Source organism: Podarcis cretensis (assembly GCF_951804945.1).
Source record: "Podarcis cretensis genome assembly, chromosome: 1".
Classification (NCBI taxonomy): domain Eukaryota; kingdom Metazoa; phylum Chordata; class Lepidosauria; order Squamata; family Lacertidae; genus Podarcis; species Podarcis cretensis.
This window is the reverse complement of record NC_137170.1, coordinates 43,394,042-43,415,566: the sequence shown is the minus strand read 5'-3', so window position 1 is coordinate 43,415,566 and position 21,525 is coordinate 43,394,042. Positions and strand designations below refer to the sequence as shown.

The 21,525-nt window shown below is 45.6% G+C and overlaps 1 protein-coding gene and 1 long non-coding RNA gene across 11 annotated transcripts in view; one reads left to right on the top strand and one right to left on the bottom strand.

The window, feature by feature from the left end:
- The window catches only part of LOC307223269 (serine/threonine-protein kinase PAK 6-like), a 52,251-nt gene that overhangs the window by 27,126 nt on the left and 3,600 nt on the right, over positions 1–21,525 (bottom strand). For 2 of the 10 annotated variants that reach the window (XM_079989186.1, XM_079989187.1), the window contains exon 2: positions 6,650–6,711. The exons of 1 other annotated variant lie outside the window; for it this stretch is intronic. Coding sequence is in view for 1 of the 9 variants with exons in the window: in XM_079989182.1 (XP_079845308.1) it covers positions 1,447–1,495 (49 nt within the window). In the remaining 8 variants the exon portion in view is untranslated. Of the gene's footprint in view, positions 1–1,298; positions 1,398–1,446; positions 1,625–6,649; positions 6,712–7,286; positions 7,496–7,591; positions 7,756–21,525 lie in introns of those variants that run through there. 7 more of the 10 variants (XM_079989183.1, XM_079989193.1, XM_079989188.1 and 4 more) reach the window with 7 other exon arrangements.
- Positions 1,925–20,924, top strand: LOC307223368. The gene is made up of 4 exons (XR_013842082.1): positions 1,925–2,570; positions 2,655–2,730; positions 18,657–19,530; positions 20,037–20,924. It is a non-coding gene; the product is annotated as an uncharacterized lncRNA (long non-coding RNA).

Sequence of the window (21,525 nt, the reverse complement as noted above, 5' to 3'; positions counted from 1 at the left end):
TACTCCCTGGTAAGTGGGTATAACATTGCAATCTCAATGGCTCTGGATTCCAGCAATAGCAACCATTGCTAGAATCTAATGGTCACTATGGCCAGAACACAGGAAGTTGCCTTATACTGAGCCTAGACCATTGACCCATTTAGCTCAGTATTTTCAACACGGGTTGGCAGCAGCTCTCCATAGGCATCTGCTTGGCCACTGTGAGAGCAGAATGCTGGCCCAGATGGGCCACTGGTCTGATCCAGCAAGACTATTCTGATGTTCCTATCTTACATTTGGCTCATCCACCTGCACCAACCTAGTGAATTTCAATAACTTTTCCTCCAACTTGCTGCCATGCCTCATTCAAAATATGCATTTGAAACTTCCTTCATTCTCAAGACAAAAGATCAACCAGTGACCAACATGCTAATATTCCTCCAGGTTCCCTTCGGCTCCAACTAATTTTAAGGTTCTTTGGATCCTGGACCATTTCTTCCTTCCTTCCCGACACCCCCAAAACAATACTTCAGTAATTTCAGATGCTTTGAAAAGAAAAGAACGAAGGAACCATGGCTGTGGTGAGCAGCTATTAACAACTGTGTTCTTCTATGACTCAAAGTCTTCTTGAGTTATGGTCTAAACACTTTTACACTGCAGTTGTGGTCTGGAACTCTTGGCCAGCTCTCAAGCACACACCCACAAAGACTGCCAGAATCCAACCACAATTTCCCCCAAAAAAACACCCAAGGAAGGCAGTTACACCTGCAGATGCAACAGTTACCTGGCTCAGAGAGACACATGGGCACCTTCAATAGCAGACACATATTTGCTCACAAGTAGTGAGGATGTTGAAAACTGCATCCAATTTTGCATTCATAACACCTCGGGTTTCCTAGCAGCATTTGTGTTTTATTTCCACCAGCTATCTCAGCTATCTTAGACCACAGCCTCATACCAGAGAGGTGGACATGGTTTAAAAGGTCAGACTAGCAAGATTGCTGGGAGGGGGAGAGACCCACCATGCACAAAAACTGATTTTAAAGAGAGAGAGAAATCCTCCTGTTTCAGTTTTAATAACCTGCTTACATTTTGCATTTTGCTGAAGCCACACTGTTCTCGTGCATTACAGTTCTGCTTCCAGCACTAATGGAGCGTATTTGCATTTCTCACCCCCACCCCCACCCATTTAATATAAAAAAAAAATTATACAAAAAGCCTAAATCAAACACTTTTTGAGCTGGTAGAGAAAGAACACACAAGAGCAATTTTAATTCACAACTGGATTTGGACCTGGTAAGTAAATGTAAAATGCATACCTGAGGCTTAAGCAATTAGAGAAGGTCCCTTTTTGACATACAGCCTGTACCTCCAAGACACTGACATTTCAGTAACATGCTAGTCTTTAGTCTCTGCTGCCCCCCACCCCGACCTATTCCCGCCCCCCCCCCCCCGTTTAGTGCTCACATCTGTACTGAGAGAACAGCCACCAGCGGAAATAATCAGTCCCTGCCATAAAGGAAAAGGCGCTCGAGACTGAGATTCTCTCCACGATCCATCCCTGCTGCCCGGGAGCCACGTCAAGATTTTTTCAACTCCGGATATAGCTTTTTCATAGATAATACAATCCCAAAGGCTGTCACATCTCCCAGTGACTGCGAGGAAAAGCACAGCCGGCAGATTCAGAGCAAGAGGGAGGAGGGACCAGCTGGGAAGGAGGGGCGAGGCAAGAGGGGAGGAAAAAAGGGGGTCAGGAACCGTCAGGGAGAGGGGAGTGGGGAGAGGGAGAAGGAAAGGGTCGGGGGCTGGGAGTGTGGGGCCCGGGAAATGGCCAGCCTGCCAGAAAAGATGTCCAACTATTCGCTCTTGGCACGGGCTCGCTGTGCATGTTAATAGCGGGGATCTAGCGTCACGTTTGCGATAGCCCCCTGGCCGCATGGTGCATTTGTGAGCTGTGTGAAAGCAGACCCGTGGAAAAGAATGGGCGTGACTAACAGCTTCGTTCATTTCAATGGGTCTACTCTGAGCAGGGCGATCATCGGATAACGCCCCTGAGTGGGGTTCACCTAATGGAGCCCATCAGCTTCATTAGGGATTCTGCTTACGTAAGGGGTCATTCTCTGCCTCCCCCGCCGCCGCACCCCCCAAAAAAATTGGCTGGGGGGGCGGGGTGTCAGGAAAACCCCAGAGCTGGATGCCAGAAGAGAGGGGCGGATTGTTCCATCTGGCAAACTGAAATGCTTGCACAGACTGAACGTGCATCAGAGTCCTAGTTTCTCCCCTCCCCAGGCTTATTAACTTTTCCTCTCTCTTTTTTTCTCCCTCCCCTCCTTCTGCTGTCTTTCCTGCTACTGAAATTTTGTTTGTAAGTTCTATGGGGCAGGGATCTCCCCCTTTCTTTGCCTATGTTGATCTCTAAAGCCATAGGTGCAGTAACCAGTGGCTTTTTTGTGACCTCTCTGCTTTCACCTCTTGCCCTACAACTGCCCATGGCAGCCATTTCGTGCTGGCACCTACAGATTTTTTGACCAAGATATGAGTACTGGCATTTCTTCCTTTTTTTTTACTACTATAACAAAAAGGAACTGGAGGTAACTGTTGTTGTTGTTGTTGTTGTTTATCATTTCTTCTTTTGACAATACTTTTAATTATTTGTTCTAATTTCTTTGTTACAGGCCGAAGAACAAGCATAGTAATATCACCAATCTGAAGGCAGCAGGTGTGAAGTATTAGGAACAAGCTAGATATGAGGTGAGGTTAAATGCATCTCCCACCCCGCCAGTGTGGGGTGGGGCAGGTCAGCATCCAAATTGCATCAGCTGAGAGAGGGGAGCTGATAACTAATAAGATCCTAGCAGCTGTGGAGAGGGAATTTAACCCTTCTTCCCCTTTTGTATTCCTGGAGGATGAACTATCCTCTCAAACTAGTATTTGTGTTGGGAGGAAATCCCACACTGCCACCAATGGAGTGTTTGCCCTCAAAGCAAATACAAGCATCATACGTGGGATTTTCCTCGACTGCTGCAGAGGAAGAAAGGGTTACATTTCCTCTCTGTGCCAGCCTTGCTCTCATTAATTTCCAGCTCTCCCCAATGAATACAGTTTGCTTTAAAAAAAACAACAACAACAGAACTTCACATGTTAGATGCAAAGTCAAATTTAAGTCATGTGTACTTTTGTTCCTTAGTGGGGTATATATTGAGGGGGAACAGAAGAAAACTAAAGACTTGTGCCAAATGAAAAAAGGACCCTTCTGCTCATTACTGGAGAGATTACTTTCCTCTGGTTGCTAATTATTCAGCAGAAATGATTTCAGATATTTCCCTTGATCCTCATAGCTATAGAGATGCTCCAGATTTCCAGCTATTAAGACCAACATCTCATTAGAAGGCTGATGAATGTTATTGTATTACTATGCAGGCCAGAGCTGCTAAACAGAAAGCAGGAAATTCTCCTGTACACCTGTATTTGTATACCCAATACATTGGTACCTCGGGTTACAGATGCTTCAGGTTACAGACTCCGCTAACCCAGAAATAGTACCTTGGGTTAAGAACTTTGCTTCAGGATGAGAACAGAAATCGTGCCCCGGCGGCAGCAACAGGAGGTCCCATTAGCTAAAGTGGTACCTCAGGTTAAGAACAGTTTCAGGTTAAGAACGGACCTCCAGAACGAATTAAGTTCTTAACCCGAGGTACCACTGTATATTACACTATACCCAGCCTTGCAGACTCACAGAAATCATTCGGTATTATCATTATTTATACCTAAACACAGATATTTGTAGCACCTGGCAGACAAGCAAAAATGATGGGCCCTTTCCCAAAGGGGTGTAATAATGTAAATCAGATTTTACCTTGCAATCTAAAATTGGGAGGTGGGGAGGCAGGGAAGATGGAAGCCATGGTTTGGCATTCGAGGGGAGGTTCCTACAGTACATGTGGAGGCAGCTCGGATGACTGAATTCCTTAGTCCAGAGCTGGGGGACCTTGTAGCCCTCCAGAGATGTTCCTGAACTACAGTTCCTATCGCCCCAACCAATGGCTGGATATTATGATCCACAGGACTGCAGGTACTCCATCTCTGCCTTACTCCATTGAAGAGCCAGGATGTTGTACATTTTGTTTGCCTCCTTACTGGGGGGAAAATCCTTCACCCACCTCCGTCACAATGTACAGTCACTTTTTGTTCGTATGTTGCATTTTATTGCTTTCTCCCCAATAACGACACTCTGCTCCTGGCATTTTAAAGATGCCAATGGCACTGCAAACTGATGATGGAATGCTCTAAATCCTTTTGTGGACACAGATTACCATTCCATTAGAAACAAGCTTAAGAGGGAGACAGAGAGTGAGTGAGAAAGAAAAACTATTTGCTATATTGCTGGGTGTATTTGGGGACAGATGAGAAAGAAACTGCAAGAGTGCAGTGTCTTGTGAAAAATTATACCAAGAGGGCTGAAAGGGTAAAAAAATATATATAAATGAAAGCCTAAACTGCATTGTTGTTGTTTTGTTCTTTTCTCATTTTTAAATGAATGGCTAGGGGGTATATTGGCTCTTAATAATATGAATGGCAAATTCCATTTAGTGAGCCTGTGCGTTTCTGTAGATAAAATCTTAGGGTGTGCACAAATGAAATGACTGGAATATTCTGAAAGTGACCTTTTTGAATGTGGCCTTGCTGTGATCTAGGGATGGGCAACCTCTCCCAAGTTCACCTCAGTTTGCCTTGGAATAGAGCCGAGTTGGAACTTTAAGGAATAACTGTTTGCTTTGGAAAGGTGGTGGTGGAAGAACCATAGAATTGCAGAGTTGGAATGGAACCCATGGTTCATCCAGTTCTGCTCCTTGAAATGCAGAAATCACTGCTAAATCTTCCAGTGAAGGAGTCTAGCAGTCCAACTGTCCAGCAGCTTTTACCATCAGAAAGTTCTTGCTAAAGTTTAGTCAGAATCTGCTTTCTTTGAATCCATTGGTTCAGGTCCTACCCTCTAGAACAGTAGAAAGCAAGCTTGCTCCATCTTCCATGTGACAGCTCTTCAGATTTTGAAGATGGCTACCATATCACCTCTCAGTCTCCTGTTCTCTCCCTCTTCTAACATCCTTCTTAAATTGTGATGCCCAGAACTGGACTCGGTACTCCAGGTGTGGTCTGACCAAGGCAGAATAGAGTGGTACTACTACTTCCATTGATCTGGACACAATACTTATGTTTACGCAGCCTAAAATAGCATTAGCTTTCTTTCTGCTGCATCACACTGTTAATCATGCTAAGCCTATGGTCAACTAAGACCCTTAAGCAGGGGACGTTCCTGGGTTTGAGCCTGCGACTTTTTGCATACAACACCATGTGCTGTACCCCTGAGCCGTGGCTCTTTCCCCCAAAGCTTTAGCCCCACAGTTTCCCTCAATTCCACAGGGCTGATGGCAAGTATAACTGCTCCGATCAGTTTTGGAGAGTCCCATGGATGCTCTTAAATATTGGCAGAACAAATTACAGATCTCACATGTTGCATGTAGTTAGAATGGGCAACACACAGAAGCAGAATGCAGAGAAGCCTTGAACTGGTGCAGATGTTGTAACCCAGCAAACTGTTTGCCAATATGTCTGACACTATATTTTACAACCAGCCATTGCTAATGATTGCCAATCTCCTACACATACATTGTACCAATGCCTCTCACTAAATGCTTGGGGGGGGGGTTACCCCTGGGTCCAACATTGTCACAGGAGACTCTGGTGGGCTTGGAGTGCCTATCTCCAGCTATACCTGGTTTTCCAACTATGGCCTCCTTTTTGAATAGAGATGACTTGCCCACTGTACTCCATGCTTGGATAGCTTCCAGATTGGATTATTGCAATGTGCTATACATGGGGCTGCCCTGGAAGACAGCCTCAGCTGTTCCAAAATGCAGCAGCCAGATTACTGGTTGGGGGTTCCATTTTGAACATGTATAACCCCTGTGTTAACACACCTGCGTTGGTCAGCACTTCATTTCCAGGCCCAATTCAAAGTGTTCACATAGATTTATGAAGCCCTAAATGACCTAGGCCCCAAATATCTGAAAGACCGCTTCCTTCCCAACAGACCCTCTTAGGTGTTAAGATCAGCCCTCTTGGTAGTTCAACTGCCCTCCAAGGTCCATTGATGTGTTTGCAGAACAGTTGAGCTTTTGTTTCGCTAGCTTTACACAGCGCTGGCCTTTCCATTAGGAGGTGGAGAGCGGCAGCAAGGTGCTGAAGGAAAGATCTCACCACTCATGCTAGCCTGCAATGTACAGTGGAGGATGCTATCATAAGAACATAAGGAGAAGCTGCTGGATCAGGCCAATGGCCAATCTAGGCCAGCATCCTGTTCTCACAGTGGCCAACCAGATGCCTGTGTGAGACCTGCACACCGGGCATGAGCATAACAGTGCTCTGCCTACATGCGATTTCCAGCAATTGGTATTCAGCAAAATGTCTTGGGCCAACTCCTATGGACAACCTTTCCCCCCAAAACACACACACACCTCTCTGATCCTTTGTATCAGACCTTATCTTATGTGTATGGCAGCGAGAGGTACACAGCACACACAAAATAGGTCCTACGTTTTAAACGCCTGTCTCCTTATCCTTATCCTGCTCAACTTTCCCAGCTCCATGACATTTAGAAGTTTTCACTCACCAGGTGAACAGTCCGCTGTCTCTTCTCTGTTCGGCCTCAGATCAGACTAAATCCTTAATACCCTGGCAAAGAAGAATACACAGCAGTCAGCAAATGTTACCAAACAATTCTCATGTGGGACAAGTATTTATATACACACAGACACCACAACATGTGGCAATTACCTTTGGATCACGGGAGATGTGTGTTGGCATCTCCTCTAAAATCATACAAAAGAGTTTCAACCACGTTTTGTCAATTTTCCTTGATAGTTTAAAATTAAATCTGGATTGTGCACGATTCCAGGAGATACGACAAGTGTATGCCAGGCATATAGGCAGGGGCTTTCTTAGTAAATTTGAAATAGGTGGGTGTGGGGTCTCCCCCCAGGCAGAAAGTCCTCGGAAGACAGATGATTATGTCTTGCATACATAGAGGCAGCAGGCAGACACGTTTCTTGCATACTGACTGATTTCAGAAGCATCAGTTGGGGCATCTTTTAACCCCTTCTCCTCTCCTTGTCAGTTTCATCCATGCAATTTTCCTTCCACGTATTCTGACAGTTTACAGAGTCGGCCCCCACCCCCAATCCTACCCCACCCACCAGACGGACACCACATCCCCACCCCACCCCCGTAAACGGCGTTAACAGATATACTTGCAGGTCCACCTCCCACAGGTCCTGGAAATGACAGGGTGCGAAAGGAGATCAGGGTGCATCAGGAATGATGCTGGTGAGGACTGTTCCAAGGGAGAAGGAATAAAAGACTGCTAGCAAACTCTACTTCTGCCATTGAGCAAAGCTGATTGGTGGATGGTTGTTGCCGGGTTACAGGAGTGAAGATGGAGTAAAGGCCTTCCCAAAGGAGTTCAGCTTTCAGTTTTCTTCCCCCCACCCACCCAAGAATAATCTCTGAAGGGGGAGAAGCTGCAGAAGCCTTGCAAACTGCTCCCCGCCCTCACCGTGCAAGCACATCAATGCTCAGCATATTCCTCCTTGGCACTCTGTTGTTTTTTTCTTTTATCTCTCTTTTTTTTTAATGCAGCTCTGCGTACGAAGAGTTAATCCTCAGCAGCAAAGCAACTGGAAAGCGAAGATGTTAGTTGAAACTGACAAATCCAGTCCTCCGTAAGCAGCCAGCAAATAGGATGTGAGAGCAGCAATCAGAAGTCAGTCTCATAAATAAGCAAACCTGGCTGTGCTGCTCCCCAGCAGGAGGAAGGCTCCTTTACTCCAGGGCTGCCGCTGCCACCTGAGAGCAAAGTAGGAACTCAAGTTCACACAGAGTTCCTTGCTGACGCTCCAAAAGAAAACTTAGGAGAGAATGACAGAAGGGGAGCAGAAGAGTGGAGGAGAAGGGGGCGGAGGCCTGCCTGGCGTGTTTGTGCAGGGTTCCTGTTCACCTAGCGAGGAGTTTGACTTCGGGGCGTGGCCCTGCAAGCACACAGGAGCGCGTTGCAAAGGCACGGATTTGAATTTTAACGAACCGGATAATGCTGACATTGGGGTTTGCAGGGCCTGGGTTTTCCACTCCAGTGTCCACATCAGGGTTTGCAGCCAAAGTGACAGGTTGAGAATCCCTGGCTAAGGTGCTGAGATTTCATACCCTCCAACATTACTCTGATGAAAATAGGGACAGCCTATTCAATAATAATAATAATAATAATAATAATAATAATAATAATAATACAGTGGTACCTCTGATTAAGAACTTAATTCGTTCTGGAGGTCTGTTCTTAACCTGAAACTGTTCTTAACCTGAAGCACCACTTTAGCTAATGGGGCTTCCTGCAGCCGCCGCGCAATTTCTGCTCTCATCCTGAAGCAAAGTTCTTAACCCGAGGTACTATTTCTGGGTTAGCGGAGTCTGTAACCTGAAGCGTCTGTAACCTGAGTTACCACTGTAATAATAATTACTATTTATACCCTGCCCATCTGACTAGGTTGCCCCATCCACCCTGGGCGGCTTCCAACATATATAAAAACATAATAAAACATTAAGCATTTTATAATAAAAAAACCACACCTTTCCTATACAGGACTGTCTTCAGATGGCTCGGGGGTTGGATAATGCCTCCAACATTTCTCCGACGAAAATAGGGATGTCCTAAAGAAAAGCAGGGCATTCCGGGATCAAATCAGAAACCAGGAATGTTTCTGTAAATCCAAGACTGTCCCTGGAAAAAAGGGAGACTTGGAGTGTCTGAGATTTGTGAGTGGGTACTCTGATGTGGTTGCACACCCGGTGGTGCCATTGGGGAGAGCTGGGGGGCAGATGTCTGGGAACCCGCTACAGAGCAGAATAAGCAGGAGGGCTCCCTAGGGCAACAGGGCTGGCTTATTGTACTTTGTACATTCACATTGCCGTCTAAAGAGAGACTCTTTCCCCACCCATCACCCGCTGCATGGCAGGTAAGTTCAGGATCCAAAATCCCTGCACTGCTGTGCACAGACCTTCTTAGCTGACTGACCTACTAAAACTTTGCTGAGATCATTAGCTCTTCTCTCTCCCAATCCCCAGAGCCTCAGGGCCTTCGAGCCTTCGCTATCCCTAATGAATCTTGACATTTCTTCACCATGTCACCCGGCTTGCAAATTTCAAGACCAGCCCTGAATTTCCTAGCTATTGCCAAGCAGAAGCAGTCTTGCTTGTTGATATAAATATATATTAGGAGGAGGAATAATAATTAATGCCTTGCAAATCCACACAACACACGATCTGGTTTAAATGCTCTGAGAGTCTCTTGAGAGTCTGTGTAGGCTCCTAGAAATGCACCCAGCCCCAGCAAACCAAGTACACAGAAGATACTGGAAATGCGCCTGAAGTAGATAAAAGTTCAGAGTTCACGTCATCCAAAGCCATCGGCAAATAAGAGAGGCTTGGTTTATTTGCAAGGATCTAATGCAAACAATGGACACTGCACACAAAAGCACTTAGGTCCAAAGACCTCAGATAGAACGCCTCAAGTTACACATAGTATCTTGTCTATTGATCTAAGGTCTCACAAGAACAGCACATTCACTCTGCTCAGTTAACTCCATCCAGCTTTTTAAGAAAACGGAGAGTCATGCTTTTCGGCCTTGTTTTTAGGAAAGTACAGGGCTTGGCTTCTTTCCAGACACTGCTCTTTACCAAGTGTCCTTGGGAAAGTCACTTGAGCCCATCTGCCTCTGTACAAACTATTCAGTGCACAAATATTCAGGCTCTTAGTACACTAACATGAAGCATGAGCCATATGGAGCTGGGAAGATGCTGATGATACTGGTGATATTGATGCTTTAAAAAGACCAGTGTTAATCTAACTGTAGCACCCTGCTTGTGGTTAACGCTTAGCTGGAATGAAATATTCAACGCAGCAATAGAGAAATTAAAATAATAATTTATTTGTCAGACAAATAAATATGAGGCACAGTGGTATATGGTTACCAAGCTCTGGCCTGGCCTCCTGCCGTTATGGCCAGCACTTATATTTCCTTAATCCAGCCCCCTTGCTCCTCCTGTGGCTGCCTCTGTCCAATCAGCCTGGTTGAAATTCCTATTGGCTGTTTGCTAGAACCAATCACAAAAGATACACCCATTTCCTCTTGCCCTTATATGGGAAACAAAAAGCTATATATTCTTCTATCTATAAATGACAAATAAGTAGTAATATATCTTACATGTGTCTCAACAAGGAACCTTAATTACCAGCTCACCTCGCCCTATTGCCCTCCAAAACAAATGGTTTAATCTTAAATTTTTATCTTAAACAGATGTCAAGGATCTTGAGTTCACATCATTATTGAAAGATCTCCTTCTCTTGAAGGTCTTTAAACAAAGGCCTGACAACCATATGTGTGCTCTAATGATGTTTCCTGCTTGGCAAGGGGGGCTTGGCTGGTGGCTGATGGCCCCTGTGATCTCTTCCAACTATATGAAATAAGAATCTAGCATAAGGATTTAACATTTCTTAGTTTCTAATTCCTTTGCATAATTACATTTAAGCCAATATATTTAATACATAACATAAATAACCTTTTAAAAGGAAAATAAATCTTAAAAGGATCTCAGTTTAAGAAAGAAACAACTTTAGAAAAAGACTTCCCAAAATACTCTCTTCCTTTCTGCCAGCCAGTTGCCTTTTTCACTGCTCTTGACCTTTCAACCTTAGGAAAATATGGCTCAAGTTTAATGGGAGGCACATGGTTTTATTTTACTATTTATCAACTCTTAATTATGTTTATCTCTTTTTTATCTTCTGTAATATGTAGGGTCAGTGTAACCTTGGCTGTCAGCCTGTAATTCCCTTTGACTTTGAGAATTGTTTTCTGCTATAAATTAGGGGGCCCCCTTGTCCAGGAGAATAAACATCTTGCCAAGGTTCTTAGGCAGCTGGTCTTCTGCCTGGCATGAACATTTGAAAATCTTTAAGCTCATTTTAACCCAGGCCTTGTGGGCGGGGAGGGGGGGTTGCAGTGATTTTTAGGAAGTCATTAGTTTGCACCAGGCGTCCTATTGGGAAGACCCAGTTCTCTGAGTGCATGTTCTGGAAGTTGGGCAATAGGGGCAGTACAGGATTCCTTTTGGTGTACCGACCTCCCCGCTGCACCAAGGATTCCCTGCCCGAGCTGCTTCAGGTCGTGGCGGATGTTCTCCTGGAGACACCTAGTTTGGTTGTCCTAGGGGATTTTAATATCCATGCCGACACGACCTTACAAGGGGCCGCTCGGGACTTCATGGAAAGCATGGCCTCCATGGGGCTGTCCCTGAATAAGTTTGGCCCAACCCATAGCCGCGGACATGCCTTGGACCTGGTGTTTACCTCTATGGATGTTGGTGACCTGACACTAACTAAAAGTGAAACAAAAGAAGTGCCATGGTCAGATCACTTCCTGGTGCAACTGGACTTCTCCGCGACCCTTCCCCTCTGCAGGGAGGTGGGACCGATTCGGATGGTCCGCCCCCGCCACTTAATGGATCCAAATGGTTTCCAGAGAGTGGTAGGGGATGCTTTATCCCATGTTGATGGCCTTTCAGCTGATTCCCTGGTGGCCCGCTGGAATGTGGAGTTAACCAGGGCTATTGACTGTTTGGCTCCGAAGCGCCCTCTCCGGTTGCATGGAGCCCGGAGAGCCCCGTGGTTTTCCACGGATCTGAGGGCAATGAAACAATCGTTGAGACGGCTAGAGCGCCGGTGGCGGATAACTCATTCTGAAGCTGACCGGACACAGGTTAGAGCTCAATGTCGAGCCTACCAAGTGGCGGTAGCGACGGCGAAGAAGACTTTCTTCACCGCCTCTATTGCATCTGCAGAAAACAGCAGCAGGAGACTTTTTCAGGTGGTCCGCAATTTAGCGGAACCACCTGCTACATCAGGGCCCAGTACGGGCCACATGATCTCCTGCAATGATTTTGCAAAGTTTTTTGCAGATAAAGTCGCTCAGATTCGGGAAGAGGTAGACGCCACCGTGGGAGCAGGGCCGGGGCGGGAGAGTGCTAGAGTCCTGTCTAGTCAAATTGCATGGGATCAATTCCAATCTGTTACCTCCGAGGATGTGGACAGGCTGCTTGGACGAGTGAAACCAACCACCTGTCTCCTTGATCCTTGCCCATCCTGGCTTATAAAAGCTAGCCGGGAAGGACTGGGCGATGGGCTTCGTGGGGTGGTGAATGCTTCCCTCCGTGAGGGAGCCTTCCCAGACCCGCTGAAAGAGGCGGTTATCAAACCACTTCTTAAAAAACCATCTTTAGATGCGGCCACGATGGCCAGCTATCACCCAGTCTCAAATCTTCCATTCTTGGGCAAGGTGATTGAGCGAGTGGTTGCTGAACAACTCCAGGCACGCCTGGAAGAAGCGGTCCATTTGGATCCCTTCCAGTCGGGATTCAGGCCTCATCATGGGACTGAAACTGCCTTGGTCGCACTGGTTGATGATCTCCGGCGGGCTAGGGACAAAGGTGAGAGCTGTTTCCTAGTTCTGCTGGATCTCTCAGCGGCGTTTGATACCATCGACCATAACATCCTTCTGGACCGTCTTGAGGGGCTGGGAGCTGGGGGCACTGTCCTACAGTGGTTCCGCTCCTTCCTCCTGGGCCGTGTTCAGAAAGTGGTGGTGGGGGATGAGTGTTCAGACCCCTGGGCTCTCACTTGTGGGGTGCCTCAGGGTTCTGTCCTCTCCCCCATGCTTTTCAACATTTACATGCAGCCGCTGGGAGAGATCATCAGGGGGTTTGGGCTGGGTGTTCATCAGTATGCGGATGATACCCAGCTCTACCTCTCTTTCAAATCAGAACCAGTGAAGGCGGTGAAGGTCCTGTGTGAGTGTCTGGAGGCGGTTGGAGGATGGATGGTGGCTAACAGATTGAGATTGAATCCTGACAAGACAGAAGTACTGTTTCTGGGGGACAGGAGGCGGGCAGGTGTGGAGGACTCCCTGGTCCTGAATGGGGTAACTGTGCCCCTGAAGGACCAGGTGCGCAGCCTGGGAGTCATTTTGGACTCACAGCTGTCCATGGAGGCACAGGTTAAATCCGTGTCCAGGGCAGCTGTGTACCAGCTCCATCTGGTACGCAGGCTGAGACCCTATCTGCCTGTGGACTGCCTCGCCAGAGTGGTGCATGCTCTGGTTATCTCCCGCTTGGATTACTGCAATGCACTCTACGTGGGGCTACCTTTGAAGGTGACCCGGAAACTACAACTAATCCAGAACGCAGCAGCCAGACTGGTGACAGGGAGCGGCCACCGAGACCATATAACACCGGTCTTGAAAGACCTACATTGGCTCCCAGTACGTTTCCGAGCACAATTCAAAGTGTTGGTGCTGACCTTTAAAGCCCTAAACGGCCTCGGTCCAGTATACCTGAAGGAGCGTCTCCACCCCCATCGTTCTACCCGGACACTGAGGTCCAGCACCAAGGGCCTTCTGGCGGTTCCCTCACTGCGAGAAGCCAAGTTACAGGGAACCAGGCAGAGGGCCTTTTCGGTAGTGGCGCCCTCCTTGTGGAATGCCCTCCCACCAGATGTCAAAGAGAACAACAACTACCAGACTTTTAGAAGACATCTGAAGGCAGCCCTGTTCAGGGATGCTTTTAATGTTTGATGTATCATAGTATTTTAATATTCTTTTGGAAGCCGCCCAGAGTGGCTGGGGAGGCCCAGCCAGATGGGCGGGGTATAAATAATAAATTATTATTATTATTATTATTATTATTATTATTATTATTATTATAAAATACAGGCCCTGATCAAGCCTTAATAAAAATGCAGGCTATGATTAGATGCCTCATAACCTCCATGTAAGCTTTCTGCAAGCCAATCAGGATGAATGCTTAAATAAACAGGTTATCTAGAGGCACCCAGGGATGAGGCTCAAGTTGCACTGCATTTTATTTATGCATTTATTAAAAATACTGATTTCCAATACTAATTCAGTTCTGCAAGTATAATTTTTAATTGGTGCTTTGTAGTAGTTATGCACATAAAACTGGGCCATGGAAAGGACTCAGCAAGCTGGCCTGGATTTGTTAGGCCACTGTAAGTTAAAGTAACCCTCAAAAATTAGGCTTCCAGGAGCACACGTAAGCACAAAATTGCTGCAAGAAGTCAATTTACAGTAGAGAGAATGGCTGTGCCATCTTTGGTATTACAGTATAGTCTTTACAGAGCAGCCTTCCATATTATTATCTATTGTCTGTACTGCAATAGTCACAGAGATCACTATCAAAATAATGGCTACATGTTCTGTCATCACTCTAAAAGCTTGACTGTGGGGGGGGTTGGGGGGGTAACAAAAGGCATCCTCATTCCACATCTTTGACATGGGGAAACCTGATTTTCATTTACGTGGGTGCCAGTGAGAGATGTTAGCGTTCAGGATTGTCACTGAAGGAATGTGACAATATACAGAAGAGCAAAATACTTAAGACAAAATTGCTTAAGGACCCAACCACACTAGAAAACCTTGCAAGAAAATGACTGCACATAAAGCATTTAGTGTCCTGTTTTTGGCAAGGCGTTGAGACAGAAGCTATTACAGTAGTAACTATCCAAACATTTGAGCAATGTTTTCTGTAGATAATATTGTCCAAGTTTGGTCAAAGGCCAATTCTATACTCTCTTTCAACATGTTGCTAAAATAAATAAGCCATGCAGGTTGTTGAATAAGCAGAGAGCAACTCCCATCACAGAAGCATTCCAATTTGTGTAATCCCATTTCCCACTGAATCCGGTATCAACAATTTCCTTCCAGTTATTATTGGCTTGAGATTTCACTTTGAAAGTCAACAATGTCAGGGGTGCCTGAAGAATATATCTGGGTGCAGGAGTGCCAGGTTGGCCCCGCTACTGCGGGTGCCTGGTACCGTGGGTGCCATGCGGCGTGCATGGCCCTGGCCCCTTCATGGGGAGTTTTGTGGGTGCTTGGGCACCCAGGGCCCCAGGGAGTTGGTACCTATGTCCGGGTGGCTCATATACCCAAGTCCATATTGGTACCCTAAGTTGCCAGTCAAGCTGACCATTAGACAATCGTAGCATTGAGATGCTCACTAAGCCCCCCCAAGAAGCCATGATGACGTGGGGCTCTGTGGTGTTCCAAAAGGAGAAAAATTTAAAAAATAAAGGAAGTGTTTCCAGACGCCAGTAGTTGCCAACTTAGCATAGCAGATCATTTTTGGATGACACATTAGTTGTCAGGAATGAGTTATCTTTATTACCATTGCATTTTAGACTACCCTAATCTTCACAACACACGATGTGGAAGCAAGTCCTATTGATCTCAGTGCTCTAAATTTCCGAGCAACATGTTTAGGAGTGGGTTTCAGCATTTTAATTTCATACAAAATCCCATGAATTCGGATATGTGTTGAACTTTAAAATGCAGGCAGGTGAAGCAGGTTTGAGAGCAAACATGCATCCTTGGCATGGAAAACAGCTCCCTGATCTAGTATTTCACATGGTGATGTCTCATTACAAGTTATAAAGTTCAAAGTGCTTGTATTGACATATAAAGTCCTACGCAGCTTAATACCTTGATACTTACTAGCTTGCTTGCTCCAGATATAGCAGCCTATATACATTAAGATCAGGTGGCAACACCCTTTAAACTGCACCACGTTTACTGAGAGTGCTATTTGTGTGAGGACATTCTCCATAGGTGTAATGGGTTAAGGGGCTGCTTGTGCGTAAATGGTTGAGTTCTCAACTCATGCAATCAGTTTCTAAACTCTCCCAGTCCGCGGAGCCATGGATGCATGGCTACCTCAATCGCTGGCAGAATCCGTCAGTGGGCGCTTCTGGAATTTACGCCAACATAAGAGTTCCTTAACGGAAACTCTCCTTCTGGATTCTCTGCGTGACAGTTTCCTGCGCGGAGTAGGCGTCCCCAGCGGAGGTTCTGAAACCTCTCCGCTGTTCTCACTGGAAGTATCTTGGAGCCCTCCCTCCGACTGAGTTTCTGCGGGAACTCTCTCTCTCCCCCTGCTGGTTCCTTCCTCAGCATCCGAGGGTCTCCTAGCCTCCTGGAGCCCTTCCACCACCTGACTCTCCGATGGCAGTTCCCTGACAATAGGGTATCCCAGTTACGCAATGCCAACCCTCAACAGGTGCAGCCGCTGCTGACCGTAATAGGTTTTATGCTTCTTTTGAAGACATTTCTATTTACTCGGGCATTTGGATGATTTATTGGGAAGCGGTTTCACCTTCGTTGAACTGGATTGTGACTTGATTTATATTTATTGTTTTTGTTTGTTTTAAGACTGGATGGTGATGATGATGTATTTGCGCTTTGGTGTTGTTCCCCTGTCTAAGATTTATTTTAATGGAAATAGGACCAAAAATGCCATTAATAATAATAATAATAATAATAATAATAATAATAATAATATAGTAACAATAATTTATTATTTATACCCTGCCCATCTTGCAAAATCAGTGCAGGAGATTTTGGGGTCCTTACCAGGCCCCGATGGTGCAGGTGGTTCCATTAAATTGCGAACAGTCTGAAAGAGTCTCCTGCTGCTGTTTTCTGCAGATGCAATAGAGGCGGTGAAGAAGGTCCTCTTCACCATCGCTATCACCACTTGGTAGGCTCGACGCTGAGCTCTAACCTGTGTCCGGTCCGATTTAGAATGAGTTTTCCTCCACCGGCGCTCTAGCCGTCTCAGCAATTGTTTCATCGCCCTCAGCTCTAGGGAAAACCACGGGGCTGTCCAGGCTCCATGCAATCGGAGAGGGCACTTCGGAGCCAGACAGTTGATAGCCCTGGTTAACTCCACATTCCAGCGGGCCACCAGGGAATCAGCTGAAAGGCCATCAACATGGGATAAAACGTCCCCTACCACTCTCTGGGAATAAAAACTTAGAATGTGTTCGCATCATGGGTGAAGAACTTACTTCGTTTTGCCTTAGAATATTACATCTGCTACAAAGGGGCATATTTCCCCATTTGAGCTTTCCCCCCCTATGTATCTAGAATTGTTAAGGAAGACTGTGATTAGAGATTGTAGTAATATTGAATCTGTTAAGGTACTATGTACCTAAGCCATATTTAGAGTAGACCTACTGAAATCAATGCACTTAAGCCTGCCCTAAGTATGACTATCACTGAATAGCAAGCTTAATTCATAACACTATACGCTGTAATTTAGTGTGGGGCACAGATTAAATTACATGGAATTTGTACTTTCTGAATTGAAAAGAGAGCAATCAAAGCAAGAACCTGTCTCTTTTAAAGCATTCACGGGACATAATGAATACTAGAAGACTGTCAATAAGACAACACAGATGCTACTTAATGAGGCAGAATCTCTGGGGGAATCTTACTGAGCCTACAGTAATCAAGCTGCCATTATTAACTTATAAGAACACAGAGGCCTCTGCCTCTAATTCAACCTTAATAAAATCACCATAGAAGCCTCGAGGAATAAAATTGCTCAAAATATTTAGTTGATAATATAGATCACTAATTCCCAAAGGCTCGGGGTGAGTAAAAATAAAATGAAATTAAAAAACAAACATAAAACTATCCCATTAAAATTGCAATTAAGCTGCAAATTTAAAATCTCAGAAAATGTGAGCTCTTCTCTCCCCAATATGTTGGTTCAGACTCTCTGGCTTCAAAAGCCAGTCTTAATGAACAGAGTCTCCCAGGGTTCCGAACAAAGCTTAAGACTTGGGACATGCATTTCCAACATTGGTTGACATCTGGAAGAACGATTCACTACGGACAATTTTATCATCCCTTCATGTCGGTTCAAAAACTGATACTTAAATGGAGATAAAAAGGTAAAGGTGAAGGGACCCCTGACCATTAGGTCCAGTCGTGACTGACTCTGGGGTTGCGGCGCTCATCAAATGTTGATCAAGGTGGCTGGGGCAAACTAGTTAGATGGGCAGGGTATAAATAGTAAAATTATTATTATTATTATTATTATTATTATTATTATTAATGTCCCTATTTTCATCAGAGAAATGTTGGAGGGTATGTAAATGTGAGATGTGCAGGGAGTGGGCAGGTGGTACAACTACTAGCTTCTAGCAGATATAAGAAGTGGAACAGGGAATCTGCAAGTAATCTTCGAAACTATGCTAAAGGGACAGTTTCAAGCTCTGTACCTTCTTAGTCCCATGAAATCAATGGAATCCTCTGGTTGTTGGCTGCCTCTTAGCAAACACCATCAAGTTTAGTAACAGTCGGTGGGCACTTGGGTGGCACAAGGAAGGAAGCAGACAGCTAAACCAAGCCTGCTGCCATCAGTTGTGCCATGCTATTGGCATTCTGTGCTGAAAAACAACCACCTTCTTAATAGCCAGTTTAGATATAAGAAAAGCAACAAAGCAGAGCTCCAGAGCTCACAGATCTCACCAAGGGAGAGATCCTGATCTCTCCACAAATTGCCGCAGAACTACAAGACACCCACTTTACCTAATTTACCTAATGTCTGAACTGGTTCTCAGCAAAACAAGACTTTCTTTTAGGATGCTTTGTTCTAGATCTACATCCTTAGAAGATGCCTGCTTTGATTTAAGGTTGCCAAATCTTCATCCACAGAGTTTATCCCTGGCATTTTAAACCAGGGGTGGCGGACCTGTGAACCTCTAAATACTCTGGACTCCAGTGCCCATCAGCTCCAGCCAACATAGCCAGTAGTGAGGAATGATGGAAGTTAAGAGTCCAACGACATCTGGAAGGCTACAGGTGAGACTTCCCAGAGCATGTCCTCCAGATAGACTACGGAGATTATTCTGCCCCACCTACGTTCCTCTCACATCTGCCATGTGTAAACAACAACAGCAACCTAGAAACCTGCTGGTTACTACAAGGGGAATGTAAGCAAAGAGGCTGGCAGAGGAACAGGGGAGGGAGTACAGTATTAACATCCTCTCTTGGTGCTTTTGATTTTACTGAAATAGACCAAGGGATAAAAAGCTATAAAATGAACCAAACATATAATTGTGGGGTTTTATTGGTGGTTTTTAAAATTATGTATTTTGTGTTTTCATTTTGTATTTTTATGTTGTAAACTGCCCTGTGGTCTTCAGATGACGGGCAGTATATTGATGATGAGGATGAAAATAATAATAATAATAATAATAATAATAATAATAATAATAATAATAATTTCAAAATCAAGACTGCTACATTTAAATGATAGTGGCAGAGGGAGGAGATTGGCACTATTCTCAGGGAGCAACTTCAACAGGAAATCCTACTTGGTCTTACTGCATGACTGAATATTGTTTAAAATAGAGACAGGGAACCATCCAAATGTTGTTGGACCTCTCCAATTCACATTAGCCCCAGCCAGTACAGCCAAGAGCCAGGAGGAACGTTGCAGGATGTAGCTCAGCAACATCAGAAGGACCACCATTTCTTTGTTGCTGCATTAAAATTAGTTCTATCCTAGCAAGAGAGTAAGATGCGGGTGGCGCTGTGGGTTAAACCACAGAGCCTAGGACTTGCCAATCAGAAGCTCGGCGGTTCAAATCCCCGCGACGGTATGAGCTCCTGTTGCTAGCAGTTCGAAAGCAGGTCAAAGTACAAGTAGATAAATAGGTACTGCTCCGGCAGGAAGGTAAACGGCGTTTCCATGCGCTGCTCTGGTTTGCCAGAAGTGGCTTAGTCATGCTGGCCACATGACCTGGAAGCTGTATGCCGGCTCCCTCAGCCAATAAAGTGAGATGAGCGCCGCAACCCCAGAGTCGGTCATGACTGGACCTAATGGTCAGGGGCAGTGGCGTAGCGTGGGTTGTCAGCACCCGGGGCAAGGCAAGTAATTTGCGCCCCCTAACCCGTGGATTTGCGCCCCCTAACCCTATCCCTAACCCTAACCCCCAGATGTTGCGCCCGGTGCGGCCGGCCCCCCCTGCACCCCCCACGCTACGCCACTGGTCAGGGGTCCCTTTACCTTAGCAAGAGAGTCAGAGTTAGGGAGCACGCCATAAACCCATCTCCATTCTCAGACTTTCCAATCCAACCGAGATAGAACACAACACTGGGAATCAGCAGATTGTCCTAGAAAGACCTTTGGAATTACTTTAATATCTACCTGGACACCTGGTTAATATCCTGATTCTTCAGTTTGATAATGACAGCACTGCAGCATCAGTGACAGCCCTGCCTGCAAACTGAATGGTTCAGTAGGAAATGAAAGGAGATCAGCAGAGACCAGCTGAAATGTCTTCGCAAAATTCAGCCACTTCCACTTTGAACTGTATTTGAACTTTGCGCCATGAGAGTTCACTCTCTGATTTTTCCACCACGTAATCCACACACACACCCTATCCACCTCTCATGCTGTTTGTGACATCTATGCAACCGTCTCTCACACATCCCCTTGAGAGGTCTTATTCGTGGCTGGTTCAAGAGGTGTTGCTAACAATTACTCACAGATACAAATGGCCTTTAATAACCTGCACTCTAATTCCCTGGATTTCACCAGTATCTTTAGCAGAGAGCAGCAATCAATATTAATTAAGAGCACGTGGTCCTGGCCTTCCAAGCTGTTGCATCCCAAAGGAACATTAACACTGTTCCTCTTAATTATCCCGCTCTCCCTAGATAGCAAAAATCTAGGTCCACAAAGTGAACCAAAGGAGAAAGCATGGAAATGGCTGGAATAAAGAATTGTGACCTTTGTAGTGAGGCAGCCAAGTTGCAGAGAAAGACGCAGAGGGCTGCTCTACCTCAAATGTTTATAACCAAAATAGAAATTTCAACAGATGCTAATTTTTCTTCCATGCATGAAAAGCTCCAGCTTTCAACATCCCCTCTTCTACACAGCCCTCTTCTCCTTTGCACTGTTCACACTCCAGGTGTTACTGAGTCCAACAGCATCTGAAGGCCCAGAGGTGCTCCACATCTTCCTTTCCCTTTCCCTTCCCCTTCCCCTTCCCCTTCCTAAATTTGGATACTGCCCTATACCCATAGATCACAGGGCAGTTCACAACATAAAATCACAATACAAAATACATATGGATCAGGACCACAATACCTCAAGGACCGCCTCTTTCCATATGAACCTACCCGGACCCTGAGATCATCTTCTGAAGCCCTCCTTCGTGTGCCCCCTCCTCAAGAGGTCCGGAGGGTGGAAATATGAGAACTGGCCTTCTCTGCAGTGGCTCCCCGTCTGTGGAATGCTCTCCTTTTTAACCAGGCCTTTGGTTGATCTGATTGACATCCTATGCCTTTTTAAAATGTGGCTTTTGGGGGAGGGGGTGTTATTGGGTTATTGTTCTTATTTTGATATTGTATATTATGATCTTTTCTGTGAACTGCCCTGAGACCTGCAGGTACAGGGCGGATCAGGGGCGGATTTAGGTTTGATGAGGCCGTAAGTTACTGAAGGTAATGGGGCCCTTTATATATTCAGCTGTCCTTTGTCAACAACAAATTGTCGCTGTTTTTTATGTTGAAT